At 54.6% G+C, this 18102-nt stretch overlaps 3 protein-coding genes across 3 annotated transcripts; 2 read left to right on the top strand and 1 right to left on the bottom strand.

Moving 5' to 3' along the window:
• Positions 1-1532: 1532 nt before the first annotated feature.
• GUITHDRAFT_115014 (hypothetical protein) lies at positions 1533-8714 on the top strand (the record flags this gene model as incomplete). The annotated part of the gene is made up of 24 exons (XM_005825834.1): positions 1533-2366; positions 2415-2502; positions 2564-2618; positions 2668-2720; positions 2790-2955; positions 3005-3300; positions 3371-3432; positions 3599-3637; positions 3682-4410; positions 4489-4631; positions 4963-5285; positions 5572-5696; positions 5891-6193; positions 6516-6657; positions 6836-6987; positions 7034-7141; positions 7344-7394; positions 7483-7539; positions 7678-7716; positions 7762-7856; positions 7908-7971; positions 8047-8247; positions 8310-8475; positions 8530-8714. The coding sequence occupies 24 exons, from the start codon at positions 1533-1535 to the stop codon at positions 8712-8714; spliced, it is 4476 nt and encodes a 1491-aa protein (XP_005825891.1).
• A 784-nt stretch (positions 8715-9498) lies between these two features.
• On the top strand, positions 9499-12198 carry GUITHDRAFT_143910 (hypothetical protein; the record flags this gene model as incomplete). Its single annotated transcript, XM_005825833.1, has 5 exons — positions 9499-11633; positions 11679-11809; positions 11858-11968; positions 12014-12109; positions 12152-12198. The coding sequence occupies 5 exons, from the start codon at positions 9499-9501 to the stop codon at positions 12196-12198; spliced, it is 2520 nt and encodes an 839-aa protein (XP_005825890.1).
• Positions 12199-12403: 205 nt separating this feature from the next.
• On the bottom strand, positions 12404-13162 carry GUITHDRAFT_115012 (hypothetical protein; the record flags this gene model as incomplete). The annotated part of the gene is made up of 1 exon (XM_005825832.1): positions 12404-13162. One exon carries the CDS (start codon positions 13160-13162, stop codon positions 12404-12406), a length of 759 nt encoding a protein of 252 aa, XP_005825889.1.
• Positions 13163-18102: the final 4940 nt, after the last annotated feature.

Raw genomic sequence — 18102 nt, 5'->3', positions numbered from 1 at the left:
TACTCACTTCGACAGATTCAAACATCAAGAGGCTGCCCTTCAATATCTCCGCGCTACTCTCCATGCCAACCCCGTGCATCGTCCATCTCCTCCTGTATCTCCCTCCCTCATCATCATCGCCTGAGGCTCCCTTGATCACGCAGGTGAGTGTCCATACTCGCTACCTCTGCTCCTGCTCCTTCCCTCCCCCCCATTCCGTACTCCTCCAGCGCCCCACTGCCCTTGACTCCGCTAATCTGAAAGTCCTGGAGCGTGTCCTGTACAAACGGATGGCGAGCCCCATGCACTGAGAGCCTCACCTCCTACCAGTCTGCCTCTACCCTGAGAGCAGCCTCCTCAACCAGTCTGCCTCTACCCTGCGAGCAGCCTCCTCAACCAGTCTGCCTCTACCCATTCCGCAAGCGTCGTCGAGACGTATTTGCTCACAGGCTTCCAGCTCAATAGCCCCTTATACTCTAAGCTCGCCTTCAAGCAGTTTACAGCCAGCAGTGATGAGAAGCCCATGTGGCCTTGCAAGAGCATGTCTAGGCCTGCACAGCAATCGATAGCTAGATCCAGGCTTTCCTCACCTCTGCTGCTGTCCTACCGAACATTCACCGACATGAGCCCCCAGCCAGATAGTACTTCAGCTTGATCTTGTCTTCTCTAGTCCGTTTCCCCTTCCGTTATGGAGTGATCTTCAAGTCTATGCTTGCCGCACTTGCATCCTCCTCCAGCATGGGTGCTACATTCTGATAGACAGACCCTCTCCTCTGCTTTGAGGTACTCATTCTATCTGCCCTGCGATTTTCCATTCCTTCCCTCCCTCCCTCCCTCCCTCCCTCCCTCCCTCCCTCCCTCCCTCATCGACACATTCCTTGGTCTCCCTCCCTCCCCTCCCTCCCCTCCCTTCTTCTTCCTGTTGCTGTCACGGTGTGTTAGTCTTTCAATCTGCATCGCTATCTCCGACTCTCGTCCCTCCCTCACGCCTCCTCCTCACTCACACCCTTCCTCCCTTCCTCCCGTCCTCCCTCTTCTTCTCTCTCTGTCCATCTCCCTCTCCCTCTCCCTCCCTTCCTCCCTCTCCTTCTCTCGCCCCCACTCGCCTCCCTAAGGCATTCCAGCAGGAGTCTGCCTCGCTAAAGCGGGATCCCCTTGTCTTTGATTTAGGTAGGGGGTGGTATATCACCGGTCATTTCCTTATGCTCATTCAGTCATCAAGTGGGGTAGGACATCAATGACTAGGGTGGTCTTTTTGACGCTATGTTGGATGTTGGGAATCAATGGGTACGAGGGAGGGAGCAGGGAGCAGGTGAGGAGCGGGTAAGGGAGGAAGAGGAGGTCATAGACGGAGCGAGTACATAGAGCAAGTCACGAGGGCTCGATGAGGAGGAGAGTCTTTACCGCACTTTTCTCTCTGAAAACGATGAGGGGTGGGATCGAAGTGGAGTAGACGAAGAGAGAGAGGAGGGCATTCGATCGCTCTGCTCCGAACAAGTGCAAACAAGACCAGGAGCAAGTGACCTGATACACACGAGCATCCATCACAGCAGATGCTAGAGAACTCTTCTCCTCCAAGGGTCGACGAGGCTGAGATGACTCCTGCGTCCTGGATGCTAATCCGGAAGCATGCTCTGGAAGTGGAGACAGTGATGAGGATGAACTCTCGGTTCGCCTCCAAGAGCCAAGGCAGCGAGCACAAGCTGTTGGAGGACTTCGATGCTCTGAGATCGCGAGGGGAGATGCCCCTCGTCAAGGAAATCCCTTCCATCGTCTTCCCCTTCCTGGAAACCATATCGTCTCCTGAGACCACTGGCCCTATGACGCGGGCAGCCCTTGAGGCCTGCGAGTGCTTTGTGGAGAATCGCATAGTCTCCAAGGTGAAAGACATCCAGGTGGTGATAGAGGCGGCGCTAGCATGCAAGTTCGAGCAGAGCGACTCTGTGGAGGACGAGATCGTAATTAGCAAGATGTTCAGAGTGCTGACATGCGCAATGGAGATGAGGGAGGCAGTGCAACTGAAAGGCTCTCTGATCCTGGAGATCACGGAGACGCTCCTGCGAGTGACGGGGGAGAGCAGGTTCTCGGAGATGCTGCGCAATCAAGCTGAGAGCGCGTTTACGCGCATCATGAAGGTCCTGGTACTGAGGTTGCCGAGGCACCTCTCGTCCAGTACATGGCGGAGCGAGTGCCGGGCTAGCAGGACCGACGACATCTCCTGCAGCGGGGGAGACGAGCACGAGGCTGCGCAGAGAGCTCTGACGAGCATGCCGTCGGTAGTGACCTGGTATGGACGACCAAGCTCCCACACTGTGAATCTGATCAGCATCACGACGTTCACGCACTATCACGTGGACCCTGTGAACAACGAAGAGCTTCTGTGCAAGGTGTGTTGCTGTGTATGGAGGGTGTGAGAGAGTGAAGTCTCGATCAAGATCTTCGAGATCCTTGCGGAGCTCATCGACCCCAAGAGCCGGACTGATGCCAAGCTGCGGCCTGCGGCCATGTGCGTGATCCACGATGGTGAGAGCAGAGAGCATGCGTGTGATTGCGATGACGATGACATTGCGTGTTTGCTCTGCAGGTCTGCATGCTTCGGGAAATGTCTTGGCGAACTATGACAAGATTCTAGCAGGAAAGTAGCTGCATCCCTGTTGTTGTTGATGGTGATCGGCATGATATCCCCAGGGTTTTCGTCCCACCTGATACCTTCACTTGTCCATACCCTCTTGGATCATTCGGTCGGCTCCAAAAATTTTCTCCTGGGTAACTGAGAGACTGCATCGAACGAGCTTGACCGCTTCCTGCAGCCCTCAACGTCGTGCAAGCGCTGTTCATGTATCTTCGTGACGGGCTATTCTATGAACTAGAGATCATCTTCTGCCGCGTCCATATCGGCCTGCTTGAAGAGAAGCTGCTGTCGGAGCAGAACGTCGTCATCTTGCTGGAGGCCATCGCCGATCTCTGTCTGATGAGGTGAGGACATGCGTCTTTGTTCGGTGGCTCCTCACCCCCTGCCCTCAAGGAACTTCATGTCAGATCTTTACGTCAACTACGATTGTTCCCTGTCTAGTCAGAACCTCTACGAGAGGCTGGTGAAGCTGTTATGCAAGCAGGCGTTCCCTGTCAGCGGGGTGTTACACCATTCCCACACCATCGCCTTCCGCTGCCTGGTCGCCATGTTGGAAGACATGAAGCGAAGGAGCAAGCAGCGGAACAGGCTCAAGTTTGAGAATGGCGTCGACAGGTCGGAGATCCTAGGCCAGGCCAACAAGTTCACCAAACAGAAGCTCATCAAACGAAGATACTCGATCGCTGCAGGTTGGCTCCTCTCATTCCTCCGCTCTCCTCGGACTCCCATTCAACTCCTCTGAATGCTTTTGTGGAGCAGAGAGTTTCAATCGAGATTGCGCAAAAGGGATTGAGGTGCTGCGGAGCTACGAGCTGCTTCATGTACGCTGCTCGACCCGACTCCCTCTCGTGCACTCCTCCAGGCCTCTGCTCTCCTTCACTCCCTGCCTGCTCTTCTTCCTCTCTCGCCTCCATATTCCTCCTCCTTCCAGCATTCTTCACTCTATCTCCCACCCCGCGTCACGCTAACCATCTCCTGCGTACACAGGAAGAGACAGCTGCGAGGGACGTCGCTCAATTCTTCAAGGTCTGCCCGATCCTCCTCCTCGACTTGCTGATCCTTCCCGACAGGTCGGACAAGCTGTGGGGCTCAACAAACGAGTCATCGGAGACTTCATCGGGGAGCGGCAGGACTTTCACGAGCGGGTGCTGAGGGAGTACGCTGGCCTGTTTCGCTTCCATGCTCTTCCTGTCGTGGACGCCCTCAGGCTCTTCTTAGAGACTTTCCTTCTCCCCGGCGAGAGCCAAAAGATTGACCGCATCACCGAGGCCTTCGCACGGACTTACTACGAGCAGCAGCAGGAGGAGGAGCAGGAGGGGAGCAGGGACAGGAGCGTGTTCTTCTCATGGGACGCCGTCCACATCCTCACCTTCTCGATCATCATGCTCAACACGGACTTGCACAGCCCGCAGGTCAAGAAGAGAATGACGCTCGAGGAGTTCGTCAAGAACAACCGGGGGATCAACGAGGACAAAGCGCGGGGGGTGAAGGAAGACCTGCCTCGCAGCATGCTGGAGCAGGTCTTCCACTCTATCGCGACTGATGAGATCAGGATCGAACTCAAGTCTCACACCCACACCCTCCACAACTCGCTCCTGCATGCCGTCTTCCTGTCGGCCACCGAGAGCTCCCTGAGGAGGGCGAGCATTCGTGCTGACCGCATGTCTTTCTCTCACGTGGGGAACTACGGGCTCCACGACGAGGAAATGCTCATGTCCAGTTGCGGTCCAGCTGTTGCTGCCGTCTCCGTGGTGCTGGATGCGTCAGGGTCAGTGGCTGAAGTGGAGATGGCGCTGAAGGTGAGTCTTCCGCTCCTCCTCTACCACAACCTCCTCCTCCTCTTCCTCCTCGTTGCAGCAAGCTGAGAAGAGGGGCAGGGCACGCGGTGCTGCGCAGAGATGCTCTCGTCGTTCGGAATGCAGGAGGGACTTGACAACCTGCTTGTCAACTTGAGCAGGCAGACACTGCTGACCTCGACCTCCTCCTTCTCCTTGGTCTCCGCGACGGTTCAGTTTGGGAGGTGAGCGATGGCGAAGAGGAGGATGGGGGTGGGAGAGGAGGGCAGTGAGAAGTAAAAGGTTAGCATTGGAGGAGGGCCATGGAATCTCGAAAATTCAGACGGACGGAGTGTTGAAGCAGGGGCAGGGGCAGTGGGAGGAGCAGGGGCAGGGGCAGGGGCAGGGGCAGGGGCAGGGGCAGGGGCAGGAGCAGGGGCAGGAGCAGGGGCAGGGGCAGGAGCAAGAGCAGGTGGAAGAACAGGGGCAGGGGCAGGGGAAGGGCAGGGGCAGATGCAGGAGGAGACCTGTACGAGAGGCATACAAGTGACATCAGCCTCACATGGCTGCGCGCAGGTCGTGGAAGGCACAGAAAGCTCTAGAGCACCTGGTGGGCATCGCGACAGCGTGTGGGGATCAGCTGAGAAGAGCCTGGCACCACGTGCTGGACTGTATCATGACGCTCCTCTGCACTGGGGTACTCAAGATCTCCTTCTACAAGCCCGCAGCCACCAGCGAGGAGGAGGAGGCTGCGGGCCCAGCGAGGCTGAGGGAGGGGCAGGACGATGGGGAGGGCGGCATGGCGAACTGGCTTCCTGCGGGATGGGGGAGAATCTCACAGTGGCTGGGGTCAGAGAAGGAGAGGACAAGGAGCATGGAGCAAGAGGCTTTCCGCAAGGGTATCGACCTCCTCGTCAGGCTCCTCCTCCCTTCCTGCCTTATCCCCTCCTTCTTCCTTGGGGACAGAAATCCCTAATTGTTCGTCCTCCTCCTCGTCGCCTGGACAGCGTGTTCAAGCTTCCTAGCCCTCCCCTCCCTCCTTTTCTTCTCTTTTCCCTTCCCTCCCCTCCTCTCCCTCCATTCTTTTCCTTATCTCGCTCTCACACTCCCCTCCTCTTCCTCCCTCCCTCCCTCCCTCACCTTCCCTTGACTTGTCCTTTCTTCCACCTCTCACTCTCACTGCAGCGCGGGAGGCGACGGCTCGTTGTGACATCCAGCATCTTGTGGCGGAGCTTCGCTTCATGTCTCTCGATGCTCTCAAGGCCGTCCTCTGCGCCCTCGCTCCGATCGCGCTAACACGCGCAGAGATTGTATCCTCTCGTCCTTCGTGATCTCAACTCCTCCTCCTTTCCTCTAATACCTTGCTTCTTCCTTGCTCTTTCCTGCTTCCTGCTTCCTGCTTCCTCCTAATTCCCATCTTCCTCCCTCTCCTCTTTCTCCTGCTTCCATGGCCCACCTCCTCCCTCCTTCCTCCTCCCTCTTCCCTCCTGATCGACCTGTGCAGACGGACGCTGAGGACGAGAAGCGGCTGAACTCTCCTGCCAACCTGCATGCAGTCTCAACGAGCTGCGCACAAGAACGGCAGCTGCTCTCTCTCGAGCTCGCGCTCTCCCTTGCCCTGCAGAACCGCGACAGGATCGAGAGCATCTGGAAGATCCTCTTCGAGCTCGTCTGCGGCATCGTGTTGGGCGGTGAGCTGCTGCCCATTGCGTTTCTCAGCTCCACTCTGACATCCTTGTCTTCCCGCCTGCCCTCCCAGAGAGAAGGAACGGAGTCCCTGATGACGTGTACCTGCGGGCCGTCTCTGGTCTGTTCCAGATTGGGAGTCGGTCAATGCACAAGGTCGTCTCCTGCTAGCCTGCTCGTTTCCGTGCTTCCTCCTCCTCTCCATTGCTATCGCTCACGTTTATAACCGCCTGCCTCACCCATCTCCTACACCTCCACTACCACGACCTCCTCCTCCTTCCTCCTCCTCCCCTCTCAGCCTCCTCCTCCACCACCTCCAGCAGCACCACAACCAACATCACCTCCCCCTCCTTCTCCCTCCTCCCTCCTCCCTCCTCCCTCCTCCACCTCCCTCCACCTCCTTCCTCTCCTCCTTTCCAGGTTGTCTGACTGCCCTACTTCAGGGGGGCGGACTTATTCAAGACTGCATCTACGAGTTCATATGGAAGCTGATCGAGCTAGACGATGCTTCATGTGGGTCAGAAAGGCGGGAGGACGAGGACGAGGACGAGGACGAGGATGAGGACGAGGATGAGGACGAGGAGGGTCAGGAAATGCAAAAGCAGAAGGAAGGGGTGGGAAGGACGAGGACGAGGACGAGTAGGAAAAAAAGGGGAAGGGGGAGGGAAGGGAAGGGGAGGGGAGGAAAGGAGAGAAGGGGGGAGGGATTATCAGGGGTTTTAGAGACAAGGAGGACGAGGGAGACTGACGGGTCTGATGGCAGTCGAGACTGTCGCTCTCCACACCAACTCGCAGTTCTCCGAGCTGATCCAGGTCCCGTCGCTCCGTGCTCAAGTCCAGCTGACCGCTTCCCAGCTCAACATGGACCTGATCCGATGGGGGCACCTGTGCGAAGCAGCTCTGGCGTACCTCGAGGTTCCCTGCCCCAGCTGTCCCTGTTCTTGTGACGCGTTTTTGGAAGAGGATGGAGCGGATTGAAGCATGTACCGACCAAGCTCTAGAGCTACTCTCCTTCATCCTCCTCGACAAATCGACCATGCGGCGCAAGAATTTTCTCCTTTGCACAGAGGTGCCTCCCCCTCCCCCTCCCCCTTCCTCCAACCTCAACCTTCGTTCACTCTTCTCTCCCTCATCATCATCTTCATCATCGTCCTCATCAATCGTTTGTTCCTCCTCCTCCTGTCCTCCCGCTCCATCCCGCGCTCACCTCCTCCCGTTGTTCCCCCTTCACTCTCCTCTTACCTCCATCACGTGCTCATTCAATTGTGCAGACGGCCTATGAATTCGCTTTGACTGGCAAGAATGAGCGAAGTTCGCGCAAGGTGAGAGGAGGAGGAGGAGGAGGAGGAGGAGGAGGAGGAGGAGGAGGAGGAGGAGGAGGAGGAGAGTCATTTATACTTTTGTTGCTAGGCCATCGACTACCTCTATGCCCTGCACCTTCGACTATCAGCTTGGGAGCGCGGGAAGGTCGTTGGAAGGGGCAGGATAGGGTGGAGAGAAGGGTGGAAAGAAGGGGGAAAAGGAACAAGGGGAGGGGTGGTAGAAGGAAGCAGGATGGAAGGGCGAGAGGAGACAAGGAGGCAAGTCTGTGAGCGTCTGCTGCAGGACCGGAACAAGGAGGAGGAGGAGGGCTTTGACCTATGGGTACACGTAGCTAGCGTGCTATGTGACCTGTCGCTGGTATCGCAGGCCTCCCCTCCCTTGTTCGTCCTCCTAACGAACCTGCCGCAGCATCCCAAGGCAAGCAAAGACCGCAGGGAGTACGCCATGCTCTCGCTAGAACGGTCACTCCTCCTCGTTGCTGTTGGACAGGTGTCCCTGACGCAGTAGAGCAGAGCCGTCATGTCTTCCTTCCTCTCTTCTCTTCCTGAGGCCGCATGGGAGGCATGCTTCGAGAAGGTTGTAGAGCAGTAGGAGGAAGAGGAGGAGGAGGAGGAGCAGCAGCAGCAGCATCAGCAGCTGAACATTCCGCAGGTGTTGTGGCGTCTGCTCAGGAGCTTCTTCACCAACGTGGGGAACCTGCTCGACGAGCGTCAAGGATCTCATGCTGTGACGCAGGCGGTTGAGGCGAACCCTGTCCAGCAGGAGAAGAGCAGGCTCAGAGGATGGCTGCTGCTGTGCTCCGTCCTCTTGCAGCACCTCCGGCCTCTGACGCAGCTGGGCTGCTTCGACAAGGTCAGCCCGCTTCTCCCAGTGCCAGCTAGTCCTCTGCTAACTCCCCAGCTGGTGGCCACCAGGTGTGGCTGGGGTTTCTGGACGTGACCGAGGAGTACCTTGTCAAGCATCCTTCCCAGCTTGCGCTCGAATGCGTCCCCCAGCACCTCAACGCCATCCTGGAGGTGCTCGAGGCTGACATCGACTTCTGGAGTGGCCGCGAAGAGCTCTGGAGCAACACCTGGGCCCGTGAGCTCTGCTGGACTCGAGCTGGGCGGGTACTAACCCCCCCCCGTCTGACAGGCCTCAACAACTTCTGCCCTCAGCTCCTCCATCTTAGGACGTCAGACAAGGCGGAGCAGGTTGCTCATACCGGTGGCGCTGGCACCGACGGAGAGGAGGAGGGGAGGGAAACAGGTCTGCCAGTAGCGGGTGCGAAGGAGCAGGAGCCGAGAGCACAAGAGGTGGGCGAGGCCCTTGCGGGGTAGGGAGAGACTCGGGGAGTCGCTCTATCATATTCTTTTATATCAAACGCTGCCAGTCACGGTCCCGTGGCATCCTTCTGGAACCTTAGTCCGAGCCCGCTGATTCACTGCCACGGTGCAGCCGCTTCAAGTCACAGTGAGGCTCAGTGACTCGCCGAGCAACTTTGATGATACTAGCCACTGCCCCGACTGTACTGCAGGTCCGAAGTTAGTGACCCGGGAGACTCGCAGCCGCTGGCCGCGGCCGGGCGGCCGGGCGGCGGCACCCGCCAGACTCAGCTTCGGCGGCTGAGTAACTCCGTGCTGAGGGCCCGGCCCGCCGCCCGGCGGCCCGGCCGCGGCCCGGACCGTTCCGAAGTTCCGGACCGGCGATGTGAACATAAGAACGGTTATAAATTCGTTACAGTGCTGTCTCCCCGCCGCAAATAGAGCGAAACTCGCATGGGGAAATGAGAGGGTGAAGGAGCCAGAAACTCCCTCCTTCCTCCTCCTCCTCACTCCTGGTCCTCCTCTTGTCCTCCTCTTTACTCCTGGTCCTCCTCCCGTCCTCCTCCTCACCCTTCGCTCGCTCTTGATCCCTGTCCGGTCCTCTCCTTCCTTGTTTTGCCCTCTTTCTCGCAACCCTTCCTTGCCTCCTGCCCCTGTTCTCACCTTCCCTTCTTTCTGAGCTCCAAGTGACCATGGCCTATCTTTAGAGAGCTGTTCCTGCCGTCAAGACTCAAACATCGCTATTTGATGTTTGTTCTAGCTGCAAGTAAACCGTCTTGAGGACCTGTCTACTTCTGCCATGATGCCTCAGCCCGGCAGGGCAGAGGTGTCAAGGTACGCGGACACAGGCCATACAGCAAACGCTCCGGAGGATGGTCCAAGGACGTCCGAAGGAGCTTTCGTTGTCTATCAAACACGCGGTGGATATCATGGAGTGTACGACTTGCTTGTGATGAATGCCAGTCGTCGTCAGAGCCATCGAGCATTGTCCAGACTCGGTTCGCTAGTGATCCTGATGGTATTCTTGATAGCCGCCGTGCTATTGATTAAGTCAGACGGTGTGGAGAACATGTCAGCACTCGTTCCAGCATCGTCTCCTCTGCATCACAGAGCTGTCAAGGCTGTTGACTCGCTCCACGCCTTGAGGGGTGTAAACGATGTGCCCTCAGGGCCTGCGGGAAGCGGATTGGCAATGCAGGAAGCGCAGGGCAAGGCTGCTCTAGATGAGCTGAAGGAGCTCAATTTAGTTCCAGGAAAGAGATCGACTTCGTTATGGGACTTTCCGGAAATCAAGCGCTACCAGGTACAGACGAGCAGAGCCAACTTCTGGGACAACATGAAGAAACTTGAGGACAAGCATGCCTACAGCTTGGAATGGCCGAATGTTGCTAGCGCTGACTTCAAGTGGCCAAGTCCTGAGGATGGGGATGAGTCATCGACGAGTGAGCACCTGGTGAAGGCAGGAGGCTTGCTGCGACGAGGCGACATTATGCCAGTGACCCGGCCGTACATCCAGTGGTCGTCGTCGTGCTCTATCTCCTTCTGTCCTCTGGACACACCTCAGAAGGAAAGGGCGTATGCCTGGCGTTACTGCATGAATCACTTCTACACGAATGCAGAGAAGAGATATTGCTTTCAAGCAGTCCTGTCTCCTCCTAAGCCGAAGCCCTCTTGCGAGCCCTTCGCAGATCCCGAGCATGGTCGAGTGTTGATACCTCCTGGGTCTCGAGACTCTTACAACGTACATCGAGTGCGAGCTGGCTACGGTGTCGTCATTGTTTGCGATGAAGGATACGAAGTCAAAGGTGATGCTAAGCCGAAATGTAAGGAAGATGGCAGCTTCACTGAGCAAGGCATCTGCGTTCCGGTGTCGTGTGGCAAGTATCCCGCTCCCCTTCACGGCACTGTCAGCCCGACGACAGCCATCCAGTACCCAGATGTCGTCAAGGTCGCTTGTGATGATGGATACTACTTGGAAGGAGATGAAGTCATTCGATGCTCCAAGGATGGGAAGTTTGATGGAAGTGCTCGCTGCTCCCCAGTCGTTTGCCCTCCTTTCCCCCCTGTAGAGCATGGGAAGGTGGTGCCTTCTGGTGAGACGGAAGCAGGAGACAAGGTTTCGATCGTGTGCGATGAGGGGTATGAAGTGCAAGACGTCAACTCTAAGGATGTCGTTTGTGGGAAGGATGGACATTACTTGAGCACTGGGACCACTTGTGTTCCGATCGTTTGTCCTCCTTACAGTTTTCCTGCTCACTCGTCGGGCAAACCAGCTGGAGAGAAGCGAGTGGGAGAGACCGTTGAAGGGGAATGTGATAACGGTTATGAAGCCTTTGCTGTTCCAGAGGAGAGCAAAGGGGCAACAGGTTCGAGCTCGGCTGATCGAAGTTTGGGGAAAGAGTTCACTGTGGAATGTGGACAAGACAAGAATTATCATCCTGCAGTTGTGTGCTCGGCCTATTGCGATCCTTTTGTCAACGTCGTCCATGGAAAGGCGACGCCTCAACGGAGGATGCGGAAAGACGAGAAGGTGACGATAAAGTGCGATGACGGCTATCAGCTACCGGATGGCGTGGATGGGGAAGTAGTTTGCGAGGCTGGGAACCAGTACAATCCCTCCAGTGTTACCTGTCAGAAGATTCCCTCTTGTCCCCCGTACCCTGTTCCTGACCACGGGCACGTCAGCCCTGAAGGTTCTCGATCCAAGGTTGGGGATCAAGTCGACATTGTCTGCGACCCTGGGTACAAGCTGGGGCCTGGTTATAGCGGTAAGGCGATCTGCGAGCCAGATGGGCAGTACGACCAGCCAGAGGCCGAATGCGTCAAGATCGAAGAGTGCCCTCCGTACCCGACTCCAGCTCATGGTCGAGCTTCTCCGCAGAAGATCATGCACGTGGGGGATCAGGTGAATATCGAGTGCGACGATGGTTACAGGTCCGTTCTTCTGCCTCGGGGTAGTTGCTCTGACCAGACGTACAGGCTGAGTCCCGAGAGCTCCTCCGTTGCAACGTGTATAGGTAGCACGTACAACTACCCATCAGCTGTCTGCCAGCCGCTCCCAATCTGCGGAGTCTTCGCTCCTCCCGAGCATGGCTCAGTCAAACCCGCAGGTGGGTCAAGGAGTAGTTGAGATGCTCTTGCCCTGACTGCACAAGCAGGGAATGTTTCTGAGGGCGGCTGCGTGAAAATCCAGTGCGATGATGGTTACGTGTTTGAAGCGGACGAGGAAGGCAGCGACCATCCGTGCTGCGAGAAAGACATCATCAGCGGTAAGCTAAAGGACCAGGGCCTTCATTTCCTCATCCCTTCCTCAGGCTCACTTGACTTTCAACCTGGGGGCCAATGCGTGCAACCAGATCAGGCATGCAGCATCTGCAGCGACATCACTGTTTGCCCTCACTGTTTCATCGGTGCGCTTCATCGTTGCTCTAAACGTCTCTCACTTGGAGCAGGTCGAAAGGAGTTCCCGGCCAAACGTCGAAGCTTTCACTTCGATTAGCATCATGTTCTTTGTGGATTATTCTTTTGAAGTGTAGCATTTGTATATCTGTTGTGTATAAAGGCAATCAAATGTATCCTTCTCATACGTTGAAATCGTGTTTACATGGATTATTGTGCAGAACGAACAAAGAGCAAATTGTTTGTTTTCACTTTAATGACACTACATAGAAAGAGATCTAGCTAGACAAAAGGCAATGGTATCTTCAAACCTGTCCCTCGTTCTGAGATGGAGCGTTGCCGGATGGCATGCTAGCATAATATCCGCCCGGTGCGTATGCGGTGCTCATGAGAGGCGCAGAAGTGATAGAAGGGACAGTCTGGGTGACGCCAGCGGTCACGTAGCGCTGAGAAAGGACAGTCTGGGTGACAGGGATCTGCTTGGGAACCTGGACAATTCTTGGCTCCTGCACAGTGATCACCTTCTCCTCCATGATGGTCTTGGGGCGCTGGACAGTGCGGGTGACAGTCTCGTAGACCTGGCGGGGGACCTCGATCTCACGGTCCTCCATCACGGTCTTGGGGACCTGGATAGTGCGGGTTTCGGTCTCCTGGATGATCTGGTCGACCATGACGGTGACGGGGACCAAAACGGTGCGAGGAACCATCTTGGTCTGGGGGACCTGGATGCGCTTGGGGACCTGGACCTGGATCTCCTTGTCCTCCATGACGCTCTTGGGGACCTGGATGGTGCGGGTCTCCATCTCGATCTTGGGGGTCTTGTAGACAACGTCGTGGTCCTCCATCACAGTCTTGGGGACCTGGACGGTCTTCTGGACAGACTCCATGTAGGTACGGGGCTCCTGGACAGTCTGGGTCTGGTAGACGAGCTGCTGGTAGGGGACAGTGGTGGTCTCGGGGACAACGTATCTGTCGATGACATCGGTACCACGCTGCTCAGAACCGTAGTAGGTGCCGGGGAAGGATCCGTAGATGCCAGGGTTGGTGCTGTAAAGTTCCGCCATGTCTATAACGTGCGCTGCCAAAGCAAAAGCCAGTTCAGTAAATCATGCCTCAAAGGAGAGATCAGGTGAATCAAGTAAGATGTGTCATATCAAGAACAGATGATTCACTGGAAACTATTGCATCGTGACATCTGTTCTAGAACAATATCATTTTCTTGATAGTGAGGTAGTTAGTGAGATTCGTGTAGCATCAGTTAGAGAATACACAGCTTCACGTGGACGAGATTTGCCAGTTCACTTTCATGAGGCGAAAACTAAACTAACAACTCACAAATGCATTAAGAATAAGAATCACAGAGTTGTCCTCCTTGAGGACATATATTGCTCTTTTGCGTTTGCCATCTACTGCACCAATCACCATCTCGAAATCTTTCAGCTGATGTCCTGACCTCGCAGTCTCCCTCAAACCTATTTTTTCCTCACTCGCTCCACATTTCATATCTTATGTTCAGATTTCTTCCAGTGAACCTCTCTACTCGCTTCCCTCATTTGCCCTGCTTCTGCCATCTCGCACTGCGCTCCATCTGATCTACTCACACCCTATCTAGCATCCTTCCTCCTCTGCATCTTCACGATCCGCGTGGCGGCCGACGGAAGCTTCCGCTGGACGTCCTCTCCCACACCCCCCTTCTCCCCATAACCCCTACCCCTAGCAACTCACCCCTACCCCCCTACCCCCTGGAGGATCTCACCACACACCCTTTACACTGCCTTGCATATGCCCCCCCTACTCTTCAATACCACCCCTTCCTTTTCTGGTAACCCTCTGTTTCCCCTCCATTACCCAGTACTATGTACCCCTACAACGTTCCAACACCTACCCCTCCTCTGCCCTTGTCTCCTCAAACTTTCATCTATGTCCTCGTAGGACCCAGCTCCAGTGACTTCCAGTACCCCTACCTCACCTTTTTACTTTCGCTCAAGGGCTAGTACCCTCATGCTATCCTGTGTAAGATGATACTACCCACCCCATTTGTTGTTCATCACCTTGACCCCTACCCCCATTTCTATATCATTTTAACCCTTCCTTATCCATAATAGTACCCCTGGGTCCATCTCGTGACCCTCATCATAATTTTACCGGTAGAAACTTGCTTATAAACAGGGGGGTTGGGTAGGGGGGGTTACGTTCAGGATTACCCTACCCCCCAAAACACATCACTGATGATCCTACTAGTCTCAAGCAACCCCTCCGCACGGTTACAAAAATCGCACAACCAACCCCACCAACCTTCTTGAGAGACCCCCCCATATTCCCTCTACGGCAGACCCCTCCCCTCTCTGATCCTTTACTATTGGACAGCTCGTAGGGGGGTGGTCGATGTTGATAAGAGCTTGAGAACCGTGAGGGCGGTAGGGATGCTCTGATTACCTACGGGCATAGTTGTACCTACCCTATATCATGAGAGGAGTTTCATGATAAATGGACCGGTGATGTGGACATTTTTTTCCACCCCCACCTACCTTTCCCCCACCCATGACCCGATGACCGTTATGCGCCCCCCTCGCCGAAAGATCCGTTTAGGCCTGACCCCAGAGGTATACCATGGGGTAGTAGCAGCATTAGATCAGGGTGGGGGTATACTCCTCGTTGCCGCCCCGGCAGCGCGCGCAATGTCCACGGTCACCAAGTGGGCATTACGGTATCCCTAGTATGAGCGGGTGGGGTGGGGTTTGCCCAGAGGTTCGCTCCAGCGGACTCTCCACCCCCAGCTTCATCGTACATTTGATGGGGTAGTCGCGCTGGGGAAGGCCAGAAAGTGGGGTTGGGAACAGTGCGTGTGGGGGTTATGAGCTTTTTGGGGGGTAGGGGTCATGCCTGCTATGCAGTAGGTCCCGTCGCTCTTCTCGCCAGTCACAAGAAAAATATCATCACTCATCCCCCTCATATCCACAGTGCCTCTGAGTCCGCGGGGCCGGGCCCTCAGTAACGCCGGAATACTATCAGTATGATACGCCCGGTCGCCGGGCCGGATGATCAGACAGCCGCCGGGTACCGTATTCATTGAAGTTTTCAGTGTCACTGTGCGGCTTCAATGAATACGGGGGCAGTTTTCAGTGTCACTGAAAGTATAATCGGATCGGTCATGATCCGGCCTGGCACAGCCGCCGTGTGAACCGGTACGGTCCGAGTCGGAGGCCACGGTCGCCGGGCCCTTCAAAGGCTTGAAACTTAGTTCGTGACGGCCGGCGTGGCAATCGTGGAAGTTAGATTGATGGTTGTTAAAAATCAGTACGAGGATCGGACAATCAGGAGAGGCGAGGATGGTTGCTAGTGTCATGGTATGGTACACTGTCAATGACTCAATGATCATACATCTTGCCACCGAAATGGTCCGACCCATTCCCAGTTTTGAACGGTAATAATATCCAGATCACTTGTCTAAAAGAAGTAGCAGTGAGTACATCAACAACACAAAAACTCATAGGACAAACATGATAAAATACCAGTCGTTCTCTTTCTTCTTGGTACAGGTGAAATCTTGTTTGTTCGTTTCGAGAAATTTGACCATGTGCTCAAGAATTCCGTGGCTTCCTCTTCTATCAGATCCATCGTCGCTCTCTGTCAAACATTATGTGTCTGTTACACTACAGAAATATGTATCAGAAGGTGAAAATGCCTTGATTTCATCCTCATCGACCCAAGCTTTCCTCATCTCTACCGTGTGGAACTCGTAACTTCGGTTCAACTGAGTCGCATGAGATCAACATGTGACTCCCTGCAGCGAGAAAGCTTCACCGGAGGTTGCAAACGCTTCAAAACGAGGGTGCAATTCGAGGAGTAAGGGTTCTTGTTCGCAATGACGAGGATTACTTCAGGAAGTGACAACCTGAGATTATGTTACCTGACATTGTAAACACAAGAATACATACTTGGTGCAATCTACCCCATCGACCGATACAATGATGTCTCCACATTTAACAGGACAAGAAGCATTGAAAGACACAGGCAACGATTTGATGCGGATTCCGTCTTGACATTCGCCATCCCAAGCCTCCTCAAGTTCCATTAGCTCCCTAGGATCCAGCTGTTTTGTAGCAAGTCACTTGAGTAGGTTTCCGAAAACAAATAAGTTCCAAGAAGTATTACATTGTTGGCTTCATCTTCAGTAGTGATGTCCCAAGAATTTTCACTGCATGCAAATTTGTAAAGTTGCCGCAATGTCACAGGATCGAGCTTGGAAATTTCTTCCATTAGCCGTTCTTTGCGATTTTCTTCATCACTAGCGCTGCCTCCTCTCAAATGCAGAAGTTTGGATTGGCTGCCATCTCTGTTTTCACTAACTAGTGAAGTTTTAAAACCCAGGCGTTCTGAAGAACAGATATTGGAGGCTGCGATCCATGAAACCAAACATAAAAAATTACCCCCCGAGCAGATAGTGCATGTTTTCATTTGATGTAGTGTCGATTTCTTCTTCGAACTCACTCAGATTCAGACACTTGACTCCTTGTTATCTCTATATCATCACTTCTCTGTCTCCTTACACTCCATACAATGGTCCTCCTCCCGCCGCTTCCTCCTCCACCTCCCGAAATCTCTGGGCATTCCAAGAAAAACCTTCGGCCGCATCCAATCATCACCCTCATTCTCTATCACGATTCTGGCTCGTGCTGGCTCAGTTTCCGGTACCACCGGGCCAGGCCCTAAGCCGGGGCCCGGCGGATGCAAGTCGACAATATAGAGGGTACTGGGTGGTCTTCCTAAGTTTTTTGGTCCTAGTAGAGGATATGACCTACCTACAAATCCTATGAGAGACAGGGTGAGGAGGGACGTGGGTGCGTGGGGGGTTATTTTGGCCTGGCAGGGTAAAGGCAAGGGCAAGCTCGTCCTGCGATGTTTTGGTGAGAAATGTGGGGTACTCCTGAAAAAGGGTGGGTAATGTGAACACAGGGGGTGATTTATGAAGTTAAAAGTAAGGGTACTTAATAATGGTGGGAAGCGGTACTCAGGAATAGAGAAGGGTAGGGGGTATGAAAAGTAATATTTGTTTGAGGGTGGGGTGGGAGAGGGAGCACAGGGTGTCGCTGGAGAACAAACTTGAGAGAATATAGTTGCAGAGAAGAGAGGAGAGGAGAGGAGAGGAGAGGAGGGGAGGGGAGGGGAGAGGACCAGGAGGCATAGACCAGGGATAAGAACATGCTGGAGTAGAGGAGGAGGAGATAAGAGGATGCGCGAAGAGCTAGTAGGGAAGAGCGGCGTAAAGAGGTGAAAAGTTGGGGGAGTGGGGTCACAAAAAGAGGACGGTGCAGAGAAGGAGAACAGAAGAGAGAGGAGCATGAGTGGAAAATGATAATTAGAAGAAGAATGATGAGGATGGAGAGACGAGGATATTGAGATGCTGGAACCCCGATCGCCGAACTATCGAGCAGATTGTCGATGCATGGCGGGGGCATGGCGATGAAGGGATGGGGGAGCCTTGGGACAGTTGTTTGTACTGTGGACTGACATATGTTCCAGATGTCTGAAGTTGTTCGTACTCGCTACAAGATCGTCTGCCCAGATGCAACTTTACGCTTCTATTTGAAGTCAAACAATATCAGGCACATCAGAGACGTACTTCGTGGTGTCGTCAATGTGACTCCTGAAAGCTGCTACGTCTTGCAGTACCAAGACGAGGAAGAAGATCTTGTGAAGATCGAATTCCAGGAAGATCTCGACGACATCATTCGTAGCCTATCAAAGAAGTCTTCTCTGAGTCTGATACTCACAGAGTGTGAGGACGGGGTTCATCGGAGCTTCTTTAGGACATCGCCAGAAGAGGAACAAGCGGACCGGAGTTTTGATCACGAAGTTTCTCATCTTAAGGTGGAGTACAAGAAAAAGCGGGAAGAAAAGGCTCATAAGACCAAAAGGAAGAAGCTGGACAAGGAGCAGAAGATAAGGAAAATCGTTGAGCAGGTTCTGAATGAGCGAATGCGAAAGCAAGCAGACACAGAAT

The sequence above is a fragment of the Guillardia theta genome, assembly GCF_000315625.1.
Source record: "Guillardia theta CCMP2712 unplaced genomic scaffold GUITHscaffold_80, whole genome shotgun sequence".
NCBI classification, from domain to species: Eukaryota; class Cryptophyceae; order Pyrenomonadales; family Geminigeraceae; genus Guillardia; species Guillardia theta.
This window is presented reverse-complemented; position numbering and strand designations above follow the sequence as displayed.